At 44.4% G+C, this 15,548-nt stretch overlaps 2 protein-coding genes across 3 annotated transcripts in view; both read right to left on the reverse strand.

Annotated features, from left to right (window-relative positions):
• Nucleotides 1-15,303, reverse strand: part of LOC111066583 (homeobox protein abdominal-B) — a 43,686-nt gene extending 28,383 nt beyond the window's left edge. Inside the window, exons 1-2 of the mRNA XM_041596437.1 lie at nt 14,958-15,303; nt 11,297-11,645 (exon numbers count right to left, since the gene is read on the reverse strand). The gene's annotated coding sequence lies outside the window, so the exon portion shown is untranslated. The remainder of the gene's footprint in view (nt 1-11,296; nt 11,646-14,957) is intronic.
• Nucleotides 1,389-4,691, reverse strand: LOC111066581 (dynein assembly factor 5, axonemal). 2 transcript variants are annotated; one of them, XM_022355304.2, is made up of 2 exons: nt 4,537-4,691; nt 1,389-4,201 (listed from the first exon to the last, which is right to left on the reverse strand). In XM_022355304.2, the coding sequence occupies exon 2, from the start codon at nt 4,120-4,122 to the stop codon at nt 1,567-1,569; it is 2,556 nt and encodes an 851-aa protein (XP_022210996.2). In that variant the 5' UTR covers nt 4,123-4,201; nt 4,537-4,691; the 3' UTR covers nt 1,389-1,566. The 2 variants fall into 2 exon arrangements, with proteins under 2 accessions (XP_022210996.2, XP_022210995.2); XM_022355303.2 differs by having other exon boundaries at nt 4,326-4,691.
• Nucleotides 15,304-15,548: the final 245 nt, after the last annotated feature.

Genomic DNA, 15,548 nt, shown 5'->3' on the forward strand with positions numbered 1-15,548 from the left:
CTGCCAGTCGACTTCACATTTTTTAATATCTGCTGGAATTCGTGGCAGAGAGAAGAAGAAGTAGAAGTAGCAGCAGCAGCAGCAGCAGCAGCAGTAGGAGAAGACCTTTAATTGCTGAAATATTTATTAATAATTGGCCCAGGCGAAAATGTACATAAAATAAAATTAATTAACTGCACAGCAACAGCAAAATCTGCGAAGGATAGTCAAGAGGCAGAATCTTACATTTTATTTACAGTTAGTCATTTTATGTGGGCGAACAAACACACACGCACACAAACGTACACACACTCGAACTGCCATTGCTACTGAAAGTTTGGTCAACCGACTGAAGGATACCCGCTAATCGTATTATTTATTACAACTCTGGAAGGGGTAAGAAGGAGGAAAGGAGACAGAGTGTATTTACAGAGATTGTGGCTGTAAATCATGGATCAATTGTGGGTACTAAAATGTTTTTCCAGATTTGAAATATGATTAAGATGGTGTACATAGAGAGTACATTTTCCCTGGCTCTAAATACATCTAATATCCATGCAGCATACCCATTCTGTTCTTTTGGCACCCTGTAAAAAAGCTTCTGCCGCTTATTTGCCAGCAATTAAGTGCGCCGAAAGAGATGGAGATACTCATTTCAAATGGCGCCAGCCTGAGTATCTGTGTATGTGTGTGCTTATCCCTCTGTCTGCGGGTGTGTGTGTGTGTGTCTGTGTGTATTTTAATTAGAAACTTGTACATTTTGCCTAATTTGACAAATTGTTTTAATGCAGTGTGCAAACTTTTTGGCTACATTGCGACACAAATTAGTTTTTGGCGGCAAACAGAAATTGGGTCGAGTTTGGGCAGGAGAAACTTGCAGCAGAAACAAAACCAATCAAATGCGGCTTCCAGTTGCCAGTTTGATGAGCCGCTGCCGCGCACAAAGTTATGCAACATATCGGCTGCCATATCCATGCATGCCAGGGATTATTATGAAGCTCTCAGCCACCTCCGCTCCTGCAACTGGCTGTGTCTGCCCAACACTTAATTGTTTCTGCTGTTGACGTTGGCGGGGCGGGGATGGTGGCAAGCCCATCCTGTGGGGCAAGTTGGCTAATTAGCGCCTGTGGCTTGTTGGTTTCTGGCGAACCCAAACGAGTAGCTGGGACACACGATAAAAGGTGGTGTTCCATTAATTCCTTGGGTTCATAAAGACATATAAAGTAGTGGTCATCAAATTATGCAGTTTTTATGCAGCTTCCTGCTTTGCAGTCTATCAAGAATTTAACCCAATTTCATTCTTGTATGAAGTACGGCCCCATCCCCGCCATTGCATTGGGCCCAGTGCATTCATCATCAAACGAATTTAGCTGGCCGTGCCGTGCCAAAATAAACAAGTGTTTTTGTTGTTGTTGTTGTTGTGCTGAAATTTACTTTATGGGATTTTTTTTTGGAATTTTGTTTACACTTTTTCCGGTACTCAGAGAATCGAACAGATTGGCAAAAATGATTACATGGCAAAAGTAAGTAATAAATAATTAACACAACGAAAAAAGGAAACAAAACCAATTAAATATGGAATTCAATCTATGCTGGAATGGATTTGTGCTGCAGAGCAACCTTATTGATGCTCAGCTTCTCGTAGAGTTTGACCAGCTCATCCTTCTGCTGGGACAGGTCCATGGCACGCTGGCACCGTTCCGTCCAGGCATCGGGGTGGTTAATGGCCAGGCTCTCAAGGCTCAGTTCCACAGCCTTCTTGATATCCTTTTCGGGGCTCTCGTGGTAGAGTATCATCAGGTCCATGGCACGCTTGATGAATGTGTCCCAGACTTCGTGCTGGTGCTGGATCTCCTCCTCGGATTCTCCCTTGAAAGTGGGCGACAGCTTGCCCACCGCCAGAGCGGCCATTGAGCGTATGCCCGCCGAGGGATCGTCCATGCGTTGCATGGCGGCATATGCCAGCGGCTTAAGCTCCTCCACGGTCAAGCCGCGGAAGTAGGGCACTGTCTTGATGGCATAGTTACGGGTGTTTGAGTTGCGATCTTCGAGGAGGCTGGGCATGTGCTTGACCAGCGAGGGCAACACCTGGAGGACATCCTCGGGGGCACTCTGGGCGAGGGCGCACAGCGTGGCCATGGCCAGGGAGCGCATGGACTCCGAACTAGCGCCCGCCTTCCAGGTCAGATACGGCTCCACAATCTCCGTGACGAAGGGTTTCATCATGCTCGGCATGTCCGGCTTACCGTCAGCGGAAATCACTGTACTCGACCAGTGCAGCGCGGCCATGGAGAGGCTGCTAAAGATGCGAATTTGTGCACTGGCGGAGCAGTGCTCGAAGACGATCTTCACCCGCTCGATGAGGCTCTGCAGGTAGGAGCGCCGAAGGTGACAGATGTTGATGAGCCCGTCCAGCAGCAGGACCGGCTCGGCATTATCCTCCAGGGCGGCGTCCAGGTTCTGTACGTCTCCCAGTGCCATCGGGAAGAAGTGCTCGTGCAGCTGGCCCAACGTCACATTCTGCAACTGAGCGATACGCTCGATGACCATTTGGCCCACATTAAGGCCGGAATTGTCGCTGGTCAGGGAGTAGCCCAGCGCCATGACCTTTATGCCAACGATATACACGTTCAGGTACAGCTCCTGAAGCTCCTCATGTGTGGCCGTAACCTCGAGCGACTTGTTCAGAATGGTGTCCAGCAGCTTGAGTATGTGCAGCTGGAAGCCCGGCTTCAGGGTGTGCGAGTACTCGGTGTCTCGCAGCAGCGTGCTCAAGCGGACGAGATGCTCATAGCAGGCACTGCTGGAGGCTGTGAACATGTAGTAGAAGCATCTCAGGTACGATTCGCGCGCGTTGCGCTGCAGGCCATCAAAGCCGTGCTCGATCCAGGCCTCGTAGCAGAGCAGGCGACCCATCAGATCGGCCACCTTGGCGGCCTCGGCACTGACCTCAGCCACGGAATCGCAACAGGCATGCGACACATCCGGATATATCTCATAGAACTTGGCCGTCATTGCCGCCTCCGCATGGACGACGAACTGGTACAGCAGCTTCAGCGCGTGCAGGCGGACATTGTCCTTCCAGTCGGTCGTCTCCCGAGTGATCAGGATGAGCAGACGCAGGGAGCGCTGCACCAGGCCGCGGCAGCCGATCGTTGGGCGCTTCACATCCTTTGGGTAGTTGTCCACGGGCAGGTCGCTGATCTCCTGCTGCGAAAGCTCCGCCTCGTTCTCCTCGTAGTACTGCTTGCCGCACTTGACCCACAGGGGCTCGATGTAGCTGCGCACTTCCGGCGAGTCGTCCTTCAGGCAACACAGCACCAGCGGCAGGATGCGCTCGAAGAAGGAGTAGCGATCGAGCAGGTCCATCAGCATTAGGACACCCATAGTTCCCACCTCGCGACGCACCAGGGGCATGGGATCCATCAGCAGGGGCGACACCTCGCCAAACAGGCGGCGCATGCTCTCTGCGCTGGCATCCATGTGCAAGCTGAGCCGTCCCAGTGCCGCGACGGCCGAGATGCGGGCCGGAGCGTGCTTGTGATTGAGCATTCCGTACAGGGCAACGGCCAGCTGTTCTGTGTAGGGACGCAGCTCCGCTGTCTCGGCCACACTGCACAGGGCCACCAGCGTGGTGCAAGCCTCGCGCTGCACCACTGGATACTCATCCCGGATGGCCTTGATCAGCACTTTGACAACCAGATTGTAGCACTCGCGGAAGACTCCCACGTTGCCCATCTTCGCATACTTGCGCACCATCAGGTGCAGCTGTCCAATGTACAGATAGCGTATCTCCTCGCTGGGCTCCAGCGTCTCGGACTGGCCCATGCGCTCGGTCAGCGTGGACAGCACATTGAGCAGGTTGAAGTCCATTGGTGGCAGGCGCTCCAGGTAGGCGTCCACCAGGCGCACAGCACCATCGCGCACGCTCTCGAACCGATCGTGGTAGCACTTGAGCAGATGCAGATACAATCGGTCAAAGTACTTGGCCAATAGCTCTGTGCTGTTGTCATCGTTGCAGTTCTCCACCCAGCTGAGCATCCGCTTCAGGGCCTTTGTCTTTTGGGCTCTGTCCGTGGACTCGAGCTCCTCGCAATCTGTCTTTGCATTTTGCTCGATTTCATCGCAGTTCATAAGTGACATTTTTATTTTTAGTATTTGATACGTTTTAGAATTCTTGATGAAAAAAAACTCGATTTGATCTGATTCCCAGCTAAGTCTGCTGTAAAATGAGAATGGAGAGGCGTTAGGTATGCGACAATAGCAACAACAAACGAAGCGGTTGCTATGATTACGAACTGCTCTACTGGATGGGAACTATTCCTACAAATAACAGGTAAACATACAAAAGCCGCCTTTGTTCGTCTGTTCTGTCTGTATATATTCATTCTTAAAGCTTCCATGAACCGCAGATCAATTTGATCCCAAAACATTGTACTGTTCTGCGGAATTACTTGACTATCAGATAAACATTAGCCCACAAATAATTGTAAATTGTTTCGCTGTGAGGCGTGAACTTTGTGGTTTAAATATTTTCTTTCGCGTTTATTCCTTTACTTTTCAATTTTGAATGCACAAAAATGTGCACACTGATCCGAACACAAGTAGCTGAACTATCTTTTAGCTTGAAAACACTTTTGGGCACATTAATTGGCCAAGTTATCACATCTTTATATTGTTTATTTTGTTTAAACAAAGTGGACGCGTCGTGACCGTGGCAACAGCTGTCGCTTGGTGTTGCAAAACATTCGCATATTCGCAGGCCAGTGCTGTAAAGTGTACGCCAGGGCGCGAGTTTTGAAAGCTGCCCTGAATTGTTGTTTGATTTGTTCTACTTTGATCATTTGTTTGTTGAGCTAATTAAGTCAACTATAAATGATATTTCTGTAGAAACTTAAGGTTGTTGCGGCTGCAGCCGTCTCTTTTATGAGCTCCGCTCAGCGGCGACCCATAAAAGCTGTGCAGGCCCGCCTCTGGCCGCTGGCGGCGGCGGCGGCTCCCCTCCTTATCTTTGAAACCGGCGACTATCTAATTGCGATGTCGTTCCTTATCAACATCGGGTCCCAACAGAGAGCGACAATATCTAAGATTGATTGGCTGCGCACCGGCTTTGGGGGTGGGTTCGCTGACTAACTGTCTGACTGAACGACTGACTGACTGACTGGCTGACAGATTGGCCGATTGGCGGGGGGCTTGTGATGGAAGGAAATCACATAAAATGTCTATTTTTATCGGAACTTAATTGCATTTGTGGGTCACAAAAATTTGGGTTATAATAAACACACAGAAAATGAGTTTTGGGTTCTGGGCTGGGTCGGAGTCACAATGGCATTATCTATATCTCACTGATATTATGTTTTAATAGTTAATTGATGGGTGTGTGCCTTATGAAGAAGCCAGAACATAACTAGCCTAGCCGATAAATGGAATGGATTTTGATTTTTGGTTTGGTGGATAAAATTTCTCTCTTTTGGTTGAATTGTGGGACGAGCTTTTTGTTAAAGTTAACTGTTATTAGCGATCACAGATTTGGTTTTATGGCTGTGCTTGAAAGACAATCGCATTGTGAATCCTACTCAAACATCCCAGCCAGCATTTGGAACTTCGCATGTACAATAATCACCTTGAGGAGTCTTTTTTGAGTCGTTGAAATTTAGAATAAATATTTATTTTATAGAGACGACAGAAGATACATTTCTAGGGAAGCAATCTTTTTGCTGGAATGCGGATAAATTTATTTATTATGCCACGATATTTAGTGGAATATTTAGAAAGAATTATATAGCATATGTTATTGATATCTTATAAATCTAGCATAACTTGTGGAAGAATTCCTTGCGGATTGTAAGTGGAATGTTTGAGGGAATCAATCTGGAAAGATTACTAAAAAAATCTCTGCTCAGCTTGTGGGAAAATGCCCATTGGATCTAGGGAAATCTGAAGATATCCCCGAACTCATAGCATGGGAATGTGCCGCTTTTATAATCCCTTGATTGTTCGAGTGGGTAGGGCAGGGTACGAGTACGAGTACGAGTATCTGTTGATCTTTCCGTTTGAATTTAATTTAATGCCTGCGCGGAATTTTTTCTGTTGTTTTCAATTTCCCTTTCGGTATCCCCATTTGGTCTGTGCGTTGTGTGTGTGTGTGTTTGTGTGCCCCTCAATCCGTGTTTGTTGCAAGATTGGCGTGCCCAGGTCCCCGGCATATTTTATGAGCCGTTTCCCCTTGCTTGTTGTTGTTTTTGTTTTTTTTTTGTACCCACTGTCAAAAATTGTTGCTGTCATTTTTATTGAAAGCCAGCACTGTCGCTGTAGCTGGCCAGCGTCGCAGTCGCAGTCACAGATACAGTCGCAGATACACAGATACAGATACACAAGCGCACTCATACGAGTGAATGTATATATTGTTGCTCCCATTTGTGTGCACAATTCGATTTCATACCTTTTTGTTGAGGCTCCGTCAGGCAGTGTGGGGGGGAGGGACTGTGACTGGGACTGTGACTGTGACTGGGGTTCAGACACGGCACACGCTCCAAAGCAATTAAGCGCATGAATCAGGTTCGTTCGGTATTGCAGGGCCGCAGCGGCAGAAGCGGCAGAAGCGGCGGATGTATCTGTGTATCCGTGGGGAGTGCGGCGTGCGTTATTTCTTTTGCACTTATTGTGTTGGTTTTTTGTTGTTGTTTTGTTTTGTTTATGGGGGTACGAGATATGTGATAGTATCACCGGCACAATACTTAATTGATATGAAATGAAGTCATTTGGCAAAAGCATTGGCAGAGTAATGGACCGATCCGCCAGCCCGGCCGTTCATTCAATTTTGATTCGATGTCGGGGGCCAGTTCAGTTATATGTATGTCCATAAGAGTATGCACGATATACATACATATATATGTATATTTCTGTTTTGTTATATTGACTTTTTGAAAGCAATTGTGCACTGCACTGCACACACACACACACACATGCCTACATTTCAGGCTGTGGCTGGGGCTAACAAACAAAACAAAGAAAAAAGAGTTTCGTTTCAATTAAAAATAACATTTTTGGCGCTTTGCCGCTGGCTAAAGTGCGGAAGCCGCCTGACTGCATTCGTGGGATGCGAATTGGCCCGGTTCGCGTCGGGCTCCGACTCGCTCTGCAGATAAAGCCAAAAAGCTGACTGGCTCATAACAGTCATAATTATTAATTAGACACAGATACACATATGTGTGTGTGTGTTGTGTGTGTGTGCATGGCAAAACGAAACTCGACTTGCAGCAGGCAGGCAGTCGCACTTAAATGGACTTGTTACACAGTCGAGCGGCGGCTGCATGCAAAATGCAAATTTACCAATTGATATTGATTGAATTGCCAACTGCTGGCTAGCGGAATGGAGCCGTCGGGACTGGAACTGGAACTGGGACTGCGAGTGGAGCCGGGGGACTGTAAACGCTAATTAGTTTTATATTTCAAACTGGCCGCTTAAGTGAATGACGGACTGGCCGACGAACCGCGTCACTCACTCGAAACCCAGTTGATTGAGTAGTGTGTGGTGTGAGTGTGTTTGCGAGTGTTTACGAGTATACTCGTACTCGTCATTAAATGCTACATACCCCCCCGAGTACTTGGGGTATATTGTTTTCAAGCAGATAATGTTAGCCGAACCGGCATGATTTTGGCGACTATTAAGGCAGGCCATAAAATGTGCCGCACCAAAAATAATCGTGACACTCAAAAATTCTCAAGATATGGGGAAGCACACTTATCAGCTGTGCTACAGATATGATAAACACTTTTGAAATTAGATAACTATAACTGACGGAATGCAAAGGAAACCCCTAATATTCACTACTTCAATGTTCGAGGGGAGACTCTTCTTTATCTATGGATTATCTATGTATCTAGCTATTTTATATATTATTGAATAATCCCAACTAGAAACGGGTATCTTATTGTCGAGCCACCGCTCTCTTGTATTTTGTTATATTTCTGTTCCGATTTCTCGGAATCACTGATTAGAAATGTTGCTAATGGCTTGACTTTGCTTTTGAGAAACAGAAACAGAGCCAGAGAGAAGGAGAAGGAGAGAGAAAAACGGGTATGGGATGGTGGCTCCTTTTGCTGTCCCTGTGCCGGTCCCGGTCCCAGTTCAAACCGATTCCAGGCCAATATGTAGCTATAAAAAGTTTGCCATACAAGCAAGTGCTGTGTAAGTGGCTTCCCAATAGCCCCCAGTCGTATTCGTGTTCGCAGTACCCAGTCCCCAGACCACAGACCCTGCCTTGCCATGCCATGCCATGCCTTGCCCCTTGTTGGCATTTCATATTAATGTGCGCCGTTTAATTGCGTGACTCATCATCAGTGGAGCTCTGTAATCGCCGTCTGCCATCATCTGTTCTCTGTTCAAGAGGAGCGAACTCGTTACTTATTTGCCGTCTGCCGCGGCGGCGACTTGTTGGGGGCCCGTCGTTGCCGTTGCCGTTGCCAGGCTTGGCTTGGGTCTTGGTCTGGTTTTGCTTCTTTGAGCTGGCTCTACGCCGTGTTGGAGTGGCAGAACAGATGAAAGTTGAACTCATAATTAATAAAGTATGTGGCTGGCAATGAGCTGATGAACGAATTAAGCTTTTCTTTTGCCATCAGATTGATAAGTAATTTTCATCAGAGGAAATTAATATTTCAACGATTTATTACTCGAATGGAATGGCTCGGACTCGCTTTTTCTTTTTGGTTACGGGCTACTTAACAATCATTATCCCCCCCCCCTGTCTGAATTATTAATTTCTGTTGGGTATTCCATGAAGTTCTATAATCTGACCCAATTATCTTCATCTCTTCATTTCAAGTTATTCATTTGCTTGTGTTAATTGTCATAATTTACCCAGAAATATCTCTACCACAATATCAGCAGGAAATTTAAATTAAACAAGAGTTCCGTTTCATTTCGTTGGGTATTTATTTTTATGATCCATTGTCACTTAGTTTTTTTTTCCACTCCCAAGTTTCCCTTTTGCAGATTTTTGGCTCAGTTGCAGCCTGATGGAAAATATGATTTAGCCGGATTAGCATTCGAGATGATCGCATAAAGTGCCGTAGGCTAATCAGCCACTCACTTTGTTTATGCAATCTGTTTTCAGAAAGCTATTCCCATTATTTCGATTATTTGTTTATTTTCCATGCGAGTATTAGCGTGAAAAAATGCAGGCAACCTGTGTCTGTGATTGTAATGAGAGCTGCAAATGCTTTTTGCTGCCTTTGCATTTAATTTTCTACCATTTACATATTTGCGTAATCGGCCCAGTCCCAGTCCCAGGCCCCCATTCTCAAATACCAAATGGCTGCAGGGGGGTGAGGGATACGATATGGAGACCGCGTTATGTTTGTGCAGTCGCATAGTTTCCAATGCGATACACACATACGTATGGCGGATCCAGACTGACCAGTTCCAGGCCATACCATGCCCATATCATACCATGGCTTGGCATGGCTTGGCAATCCATTCATTCATCGCAGCGAGTGTCAGACGTCTGTCAGTCAATCAGAGAAACAGTTTGAGTAACAATTTAATTAATTTCAGTTGGTAATGCGAACCTGTTATGCTATAGCCATAGATATTAGATATCATCGCTGTGCTATTGCTGCTGTTGCCTGTGAATGAAATTGCCTCTTAATTATGCATAATGCCCATGACATGACTCAATTAAAGGCCATATTCGGATGGCCAGACACAAGCACAGCCCCAGATGACTGGCACAAAGTTACCCACAAAATATTAAACGAAACAGATACCAGTCACTAAATGCAGAATTTGGACTCGTGTTTCGTGCACTCTTATTAGTTTTTGTTATCTTGCTCGGGTAATTATCACAGACAAAGACACACATACACACCGACAGATAGACAGACAGACAGACAGACAGACTATATCTCGCGCATTCCGTATCTGTGGAATGTATCTGCCGCTGCCGCTGCTGCTGCTGCTGCTTGTGGCAGTGCAACCAAAACAAGCCGAAAGCTATCTGATGTCTGGTGTTTTATTTCCTTTTTTAGGGCATTTTTTGGGCAACTTTTGGGCATGCAAAAGTTGAAGTTTAATTTGTATGTAGGGGTACTTGAATGGGTACATCAATTAATTGAACCCATAAACATTAAATTAAATCTATGAAATGCTGAAGTTATCAGTGCAGAAGTTAAAGCTTTCATCGCTGATCAGCAGTTACAAAATATGAATGGTGCAGCCTAATCAGCTCTTCAATTTGATTGCATGATTCTACCAAGCTCCGCATTATATATACCTACTATGTAGTAATAGCTACTACTACTGTGTATTGTGGATTGACTGTCCTTTTGTTTACGCACCACAATAAGCGCAATCATGTCGGGGGGGTGGTTTGGTTTTCTTTTACATTTATGCACGCCCCGTAATCATTTGTTTACATTCCAAATAGTTGCATCAATTGGCAGTGCAATGTTTTGCCTTTTACGATTACGTTGCAACCAATAATAAATGTCAGAGTGCTGTCTGACTGATTGGACATGGTTGGTTTTGCGAGAGTGGCAGTGGCAGTTAGGTTTGGGTTTTGGGCTTGGGAACTGCCATGGGGCAAGTAAATACAGTTTTCAGTTAGTCATCAATAGCTGTCGACGACCAAAAACCAAATGGCAGGCAGCAGCAGCAGAGGCAGGCAGCCACCGAAACTTGCAACCTCATCGTGAAATGGAAATTAATTATATGTCAACAGCATGATTACAGCGAAATTTAACTAATTTGATGCTGGAAATATACGTTTGATACGTTTGGGTTGATAAGATAATACCCAAAGTGATTTATCTAGTTCGATGGTCTATTAATTTGTTGCGCACAAAGTCAGATTTCTCCGCCAATCAATTGATAGTATTGATATGAATCATTTGGGTTCAGGGAGCTTATACGAAACTTTAAACAAAATGACGTCGTTTCACGTGAACGATTAGAAAATTCACGATTATGTACTTTGATTAATTGAAATTGATTTTTAGTTGCATTTAGCCCCCGGGGGTCATCGACGTTGTCGGTGTCTGTCAGTGTCAGTGCCTTCTGGGAATCCCATAAATCTGGTTCGAATTGTTATGCGCAAAAACAAGTGCCACGTGTTTATTGGGAGGCGCTTTTCCCGGAACTGATAGTGTCTTTTGGACCGTATGACCGTATAAAAACAAGCATGGGTCCCCGCCATCTTATCTCGTCCTAGAGTGAGCCCTACGGCTTTGACCTGTCACTGGGCTGACGAGGAGATTCCAAGGAGGAATTGTACGTCGTTTATAGATTATGTATGTATAGGGCGTTAGTGGGACTTACCTGTGTGGGTGCCACGCGGGCAGTACCCGTACGGGGGGCGTTGAGTGTATCCAAAGAGTCAAGGTGAATGGAAATCCAATTAAATGATTTTCACTTGCTTTTTGAACGTTTTTTGTTTCTTTATTGGTGAGCTGAGCTATTTATAGTTGTGGGGGTGGGGCTGTTGGTTTACCGAAAGGTCACCTTGTTTTGTTTTGTTTTGTTTTTTATATTCCGCTTTATTTTCCTTGGGTGGTTTTCATTTGGTTTTCATTTTTTTCCTCTATTTGATATCCTTTATTTTTCGCTCACTTTTTTATGGCTGTTTCTTGTCGCTGACGTTTTACATGGCATGGCTCTTCGGCTTCTGCTGCTGATAATAATCCTTAATTAGTCTAACGAGTTGCAAATTAATCCACTTTCCCTAATTAAATTGCCTCTGCTGCGACAGAGTACAGAAAAAAATTCTATTGAAAAAAGTACCAAGTACAAAAAAAAACAGGAAAAAGGGGAAGATAATTCGTGGCCGAAGCTTTAGATACCCTCGCTGAGTAGCAACATTTTGGAGTTTGATCTAATGGAAGTGCCACACTTGGGGTCTGGCGGATTCCCGAGAAAGCTTCCTACTCTGCGTTGCAAGCTGCTAGACAAAATCAGAGCACCCCTCTGGAAGGGTATACGAAATGAAAGAAGGAGCAAAAAACGCGTGAATTCCCAGAGATGGAGAGAAATGTAATTAATTCATTAGCCAGGCCATTGACAATTATTGATTATTGTTTTGCCTTTTCGATTTTGAATTAATTTTAATGTATTTTCGTTTCAGTTTTCAGTTTGGTTTCATGTATTTGTTTTTCTGTGGTGTTTTTTTTTTTTGTTTCAGGCATTAGCTGTACAATTTTGTTATGGCCCGCACGTTGTTCATTTATTTAATTTTTAATTATTTTGAAATGTGTTCTGGTTTCATAATTGGCAGCCCATTGTTTACCCCCGCCCTGTCTACCCTTTCTCGCTGTGTTTTTGTGATTTAATTAAATACATTGATATTTATTTATAAATGTATGTAGAAGGGGAAATGGGGGACCCCACCAAGTCGGCTTTATTTGTCTTGTGCTCATTTTGAATTTGGCTCTCGGCCTCGCCCGCTCGACTCGCTCAAAATGTGGCAAAATATTTAATTTGTCATACAGACTTAACAGATTTTAATTGTTGCAAGGGACGAGCTGTGCATATATACATTTTTGTGGTAAATATATAAAATTTGCCTTTCCACATGACATGTCAAATCAAAAGACAATTTGCATTGCAATTTTTGTTACAGAACAAATTTAAAGAATAATTTGTGAGCAAATTGTATACAAATTTGAAAGTGGCAAGAATGGGAGACATTTTTTGGGTTTTAGGACAGAGATTAAAACACCGACGGCAAAAGGAGTAGCACGGATAAATTCAAACTTTTTGTAGTTTTTCTGTTTAAGAGGCCTTCAAGGCGGCAATTAAAAGGCATTAATTGTAAGTGTAGCTCCAAATTGAATCATTAAGAATCCACTTTAATTCAGTCCCAAGTCCAAAGATCAATCGGTTGATTCATAAATACAAAATATCATTATGGAATCTTTGGTTAAACACATTTTAGTATGAGCAGCGGAACTTTAGCTTTGCTTTAATTTCCTCAATGCGAGAGTACAGTAATTGTTCTTTTGATAACTGTTTATTGAGTTATTTGCGCAATTATTGTTAGCTCCGTAATTGTATCATTACTGTCTCGAAAATTCACACACTGCAGTGCACTGTACACGTGTAGTAGTTGTTGGCCCGCTTTTTGAGTTTAGTGGCTGCTTCGCTTGCCATTTACAAATTAATTGGGTTTTTCGTTTAATTGTTTTTTTTTTTTTTTTTTGCTTCACTTGATGCTTTTTATAAGCTTTTTATTTAATTTAATTTGATGAATTTTATAAGCGTTTTATTTCATTGAATACGGTGAATTTTAAAAGCGTTTTATTTCATTTATTTCGCGGAATTTATGAACGTTTTGTTTTCAGCCCGGTGTGCGGTGTTCCGAACTGAACCGAACCGCAGTGAAGCGACAATTAAAACTTGAACTTTGGGGGCACAGTAATGGCAGTTTTGTATTTTGATTACCATTATATAGTTATTCATTTGCTTTTTCTTATTTATTATTAATATGAGCGAGGGAACAGCAACAGCAACAGCATTTATGGCCAGGCGCGTAATTAATGGGAAACGAACACACGGCCGACCATAAAGTGGACTTCAATTACGATCCCAAATCACACACACACACACACACACACACACACACACACACACACACAGAATATGGAGGTAGATTTCAGGCGAATGCTTTATTTATAACACCTTTTTGCCAACTGAATTTAATTGAGTAATTGAAATATTTGTGTGCAAATGAAAATTGCCTTTTTTGTGCACATGCTTCATAATTTATTTATGCGAAATAATAGTGGGGCTCACACACACACACACACGCACACAGTGAGTGCTATGCAGTATCTGTGTATATGTATGTATCTGCAAGATGCCAAATATAAAATGAATTGAAAATCAATTGGCGGCAGTGCGGCTGCGTAGCCTGTCAGCGTGTTGCGTCGCTTTGACAAATTGCCCCGCCACTGACGACTGTCCAAGAGAAGAGCGTGCGAACCAGCCAACAAAATGAAAGCCACACAAGCAACAACAACAACAAAAAGTAGCACAACAAAACAGCGCGAAAAGTGGGCAAACAACAGCAAAAGTCGTCGAAGAGGTAGGTGGCCCCCGCGGCAGGGCAGCAATTAGCGGGCAATAGGCAGAAGTGCCTCATCCCCTCCTCAGTCCCTACCTCCTCAATGCAAAATATTTTTTCCACCAAGCCAATAATAACAGCTGAAACATTTGAAATACTTTTTCCCGACAGAAGTGTCCCTGCACTTGCAGCTTAATTGTTGTCTGTGGTGACGGGTGGTGACACCTCTTGCCTCTCTTATTGTATGCTGTATGTAGGCTGCCCGCCTCAAGAGGTGGATAATTCCTATAGTAGCTGAGTGCCTCTCTGTTGATGTCGTATTATAAATTTCATTGCTGATTGCCGACGGTGGGGAATCGGCTGCGAAATCAACGCACAAAATAAACAATTTAATGGGAAATGCCAGGCAAAATCATAAAAGAAATGAGCCCAGTTCGATATAAATACTCATATGTACATATATCATACACATACAAATATATACATACACATACATATGTGTGTATGTACATGTGTATATGTTTGTGTGTGTAATATCGCCTAATGGCGCTTGACGTTGCTTTTTGCCCGCGCGCTAATTCCTTTGACCAGCAAATGCGACAATAACAAACAGACGAAATGCTAATTAGTTTCATGTGTGACTAATGGATACGAAAAGCGGCACACACACACACAGTCAGAGATACAAGATACAGCTACAGCTACAAGATACGTTTGCAGAGATACACATGCGTGACTGCCGCTCATTTCTGTTGTTGCTGTTGTTGTGGCACACACTTAATTAAAATAGTACACTTTTGGGTAGCAGGCGTAGCAGGCTCTGAGGGGGTCTCATTCCCATTCCCATTCCCGAGACGAGAGACCCACTTAGTTTTTGGCGTATCTTTTGTGTAGTATGGCCTCATGCCTAATTATAATTACGTGTATAATAAGCCGGGCGCGTAAATTGAATTTTTGACTTTTAGACCACCGGTCAACGGGGTTTACCGGGTGTTTCGCTCTGGGCATTTGGATATTCTCTAAACGGTATTTATTTTGGCAAACCGCCGGCGTACGCGACCTGCAAGGCGTTTCGTTCGCTCGGCAATACGAATCCGAAAGCTAAAACCAAAACAGAGCCCAGAACCGAATCTGAAGCGAAACCGAACGGAATGGAGCGGAACGTAGAGCAAAGGCAGAGCCCCAGACCAGACCAGGCCAGAACAGGCCAGAACACACACAATCCGATACCAAAACCGACCACGACCACGATGGCAACGATTCTGAACGACTTCTGAGTGTGAGCGCTATAAAGCACGAAAAACGACAACGGCAACGACAACGGCAACGACAACGGCATGATGATGATGATGATGACGATGATGACGAACCAACAACAAGAACGACGACTGTGCTGCCGCTGCTGCTGCCTCTGTTGCTGCTGCTGTTGCTGCTTCTGTGAACTGCGCCGTGCAACTATTTAACGACGACTGAATGTGGCAATTATGTATCTAGATACATTTTGGCCAAACG

The sequence above is a fragment of the Drosophila obscura genome, unplaced genomic scaffold (genome assembly GCF_018151105.1).
Source record: "Drosophila obscura isolate BZ-5 IFL unplaced genomic scaffold, ASM1815110v1 contig_150, whole genome shotgun sequence".
In the NCBI taxonomy this organism is placed as follows: Eukaryota; Metazoa; Arthropoda; class Insecta; order Diptera; family Drosophilidae; genus Drosophila; species Drosophila obscura.

Coding starts and splice junctions, on each gene's coding strand:
- LOC111066581 (XM_022355304.2), bottom strand. CDS start 4,122: ATGTCACTTATGAACTGCGATGAAATCGAGCAAAATGCAAAGACAGAT.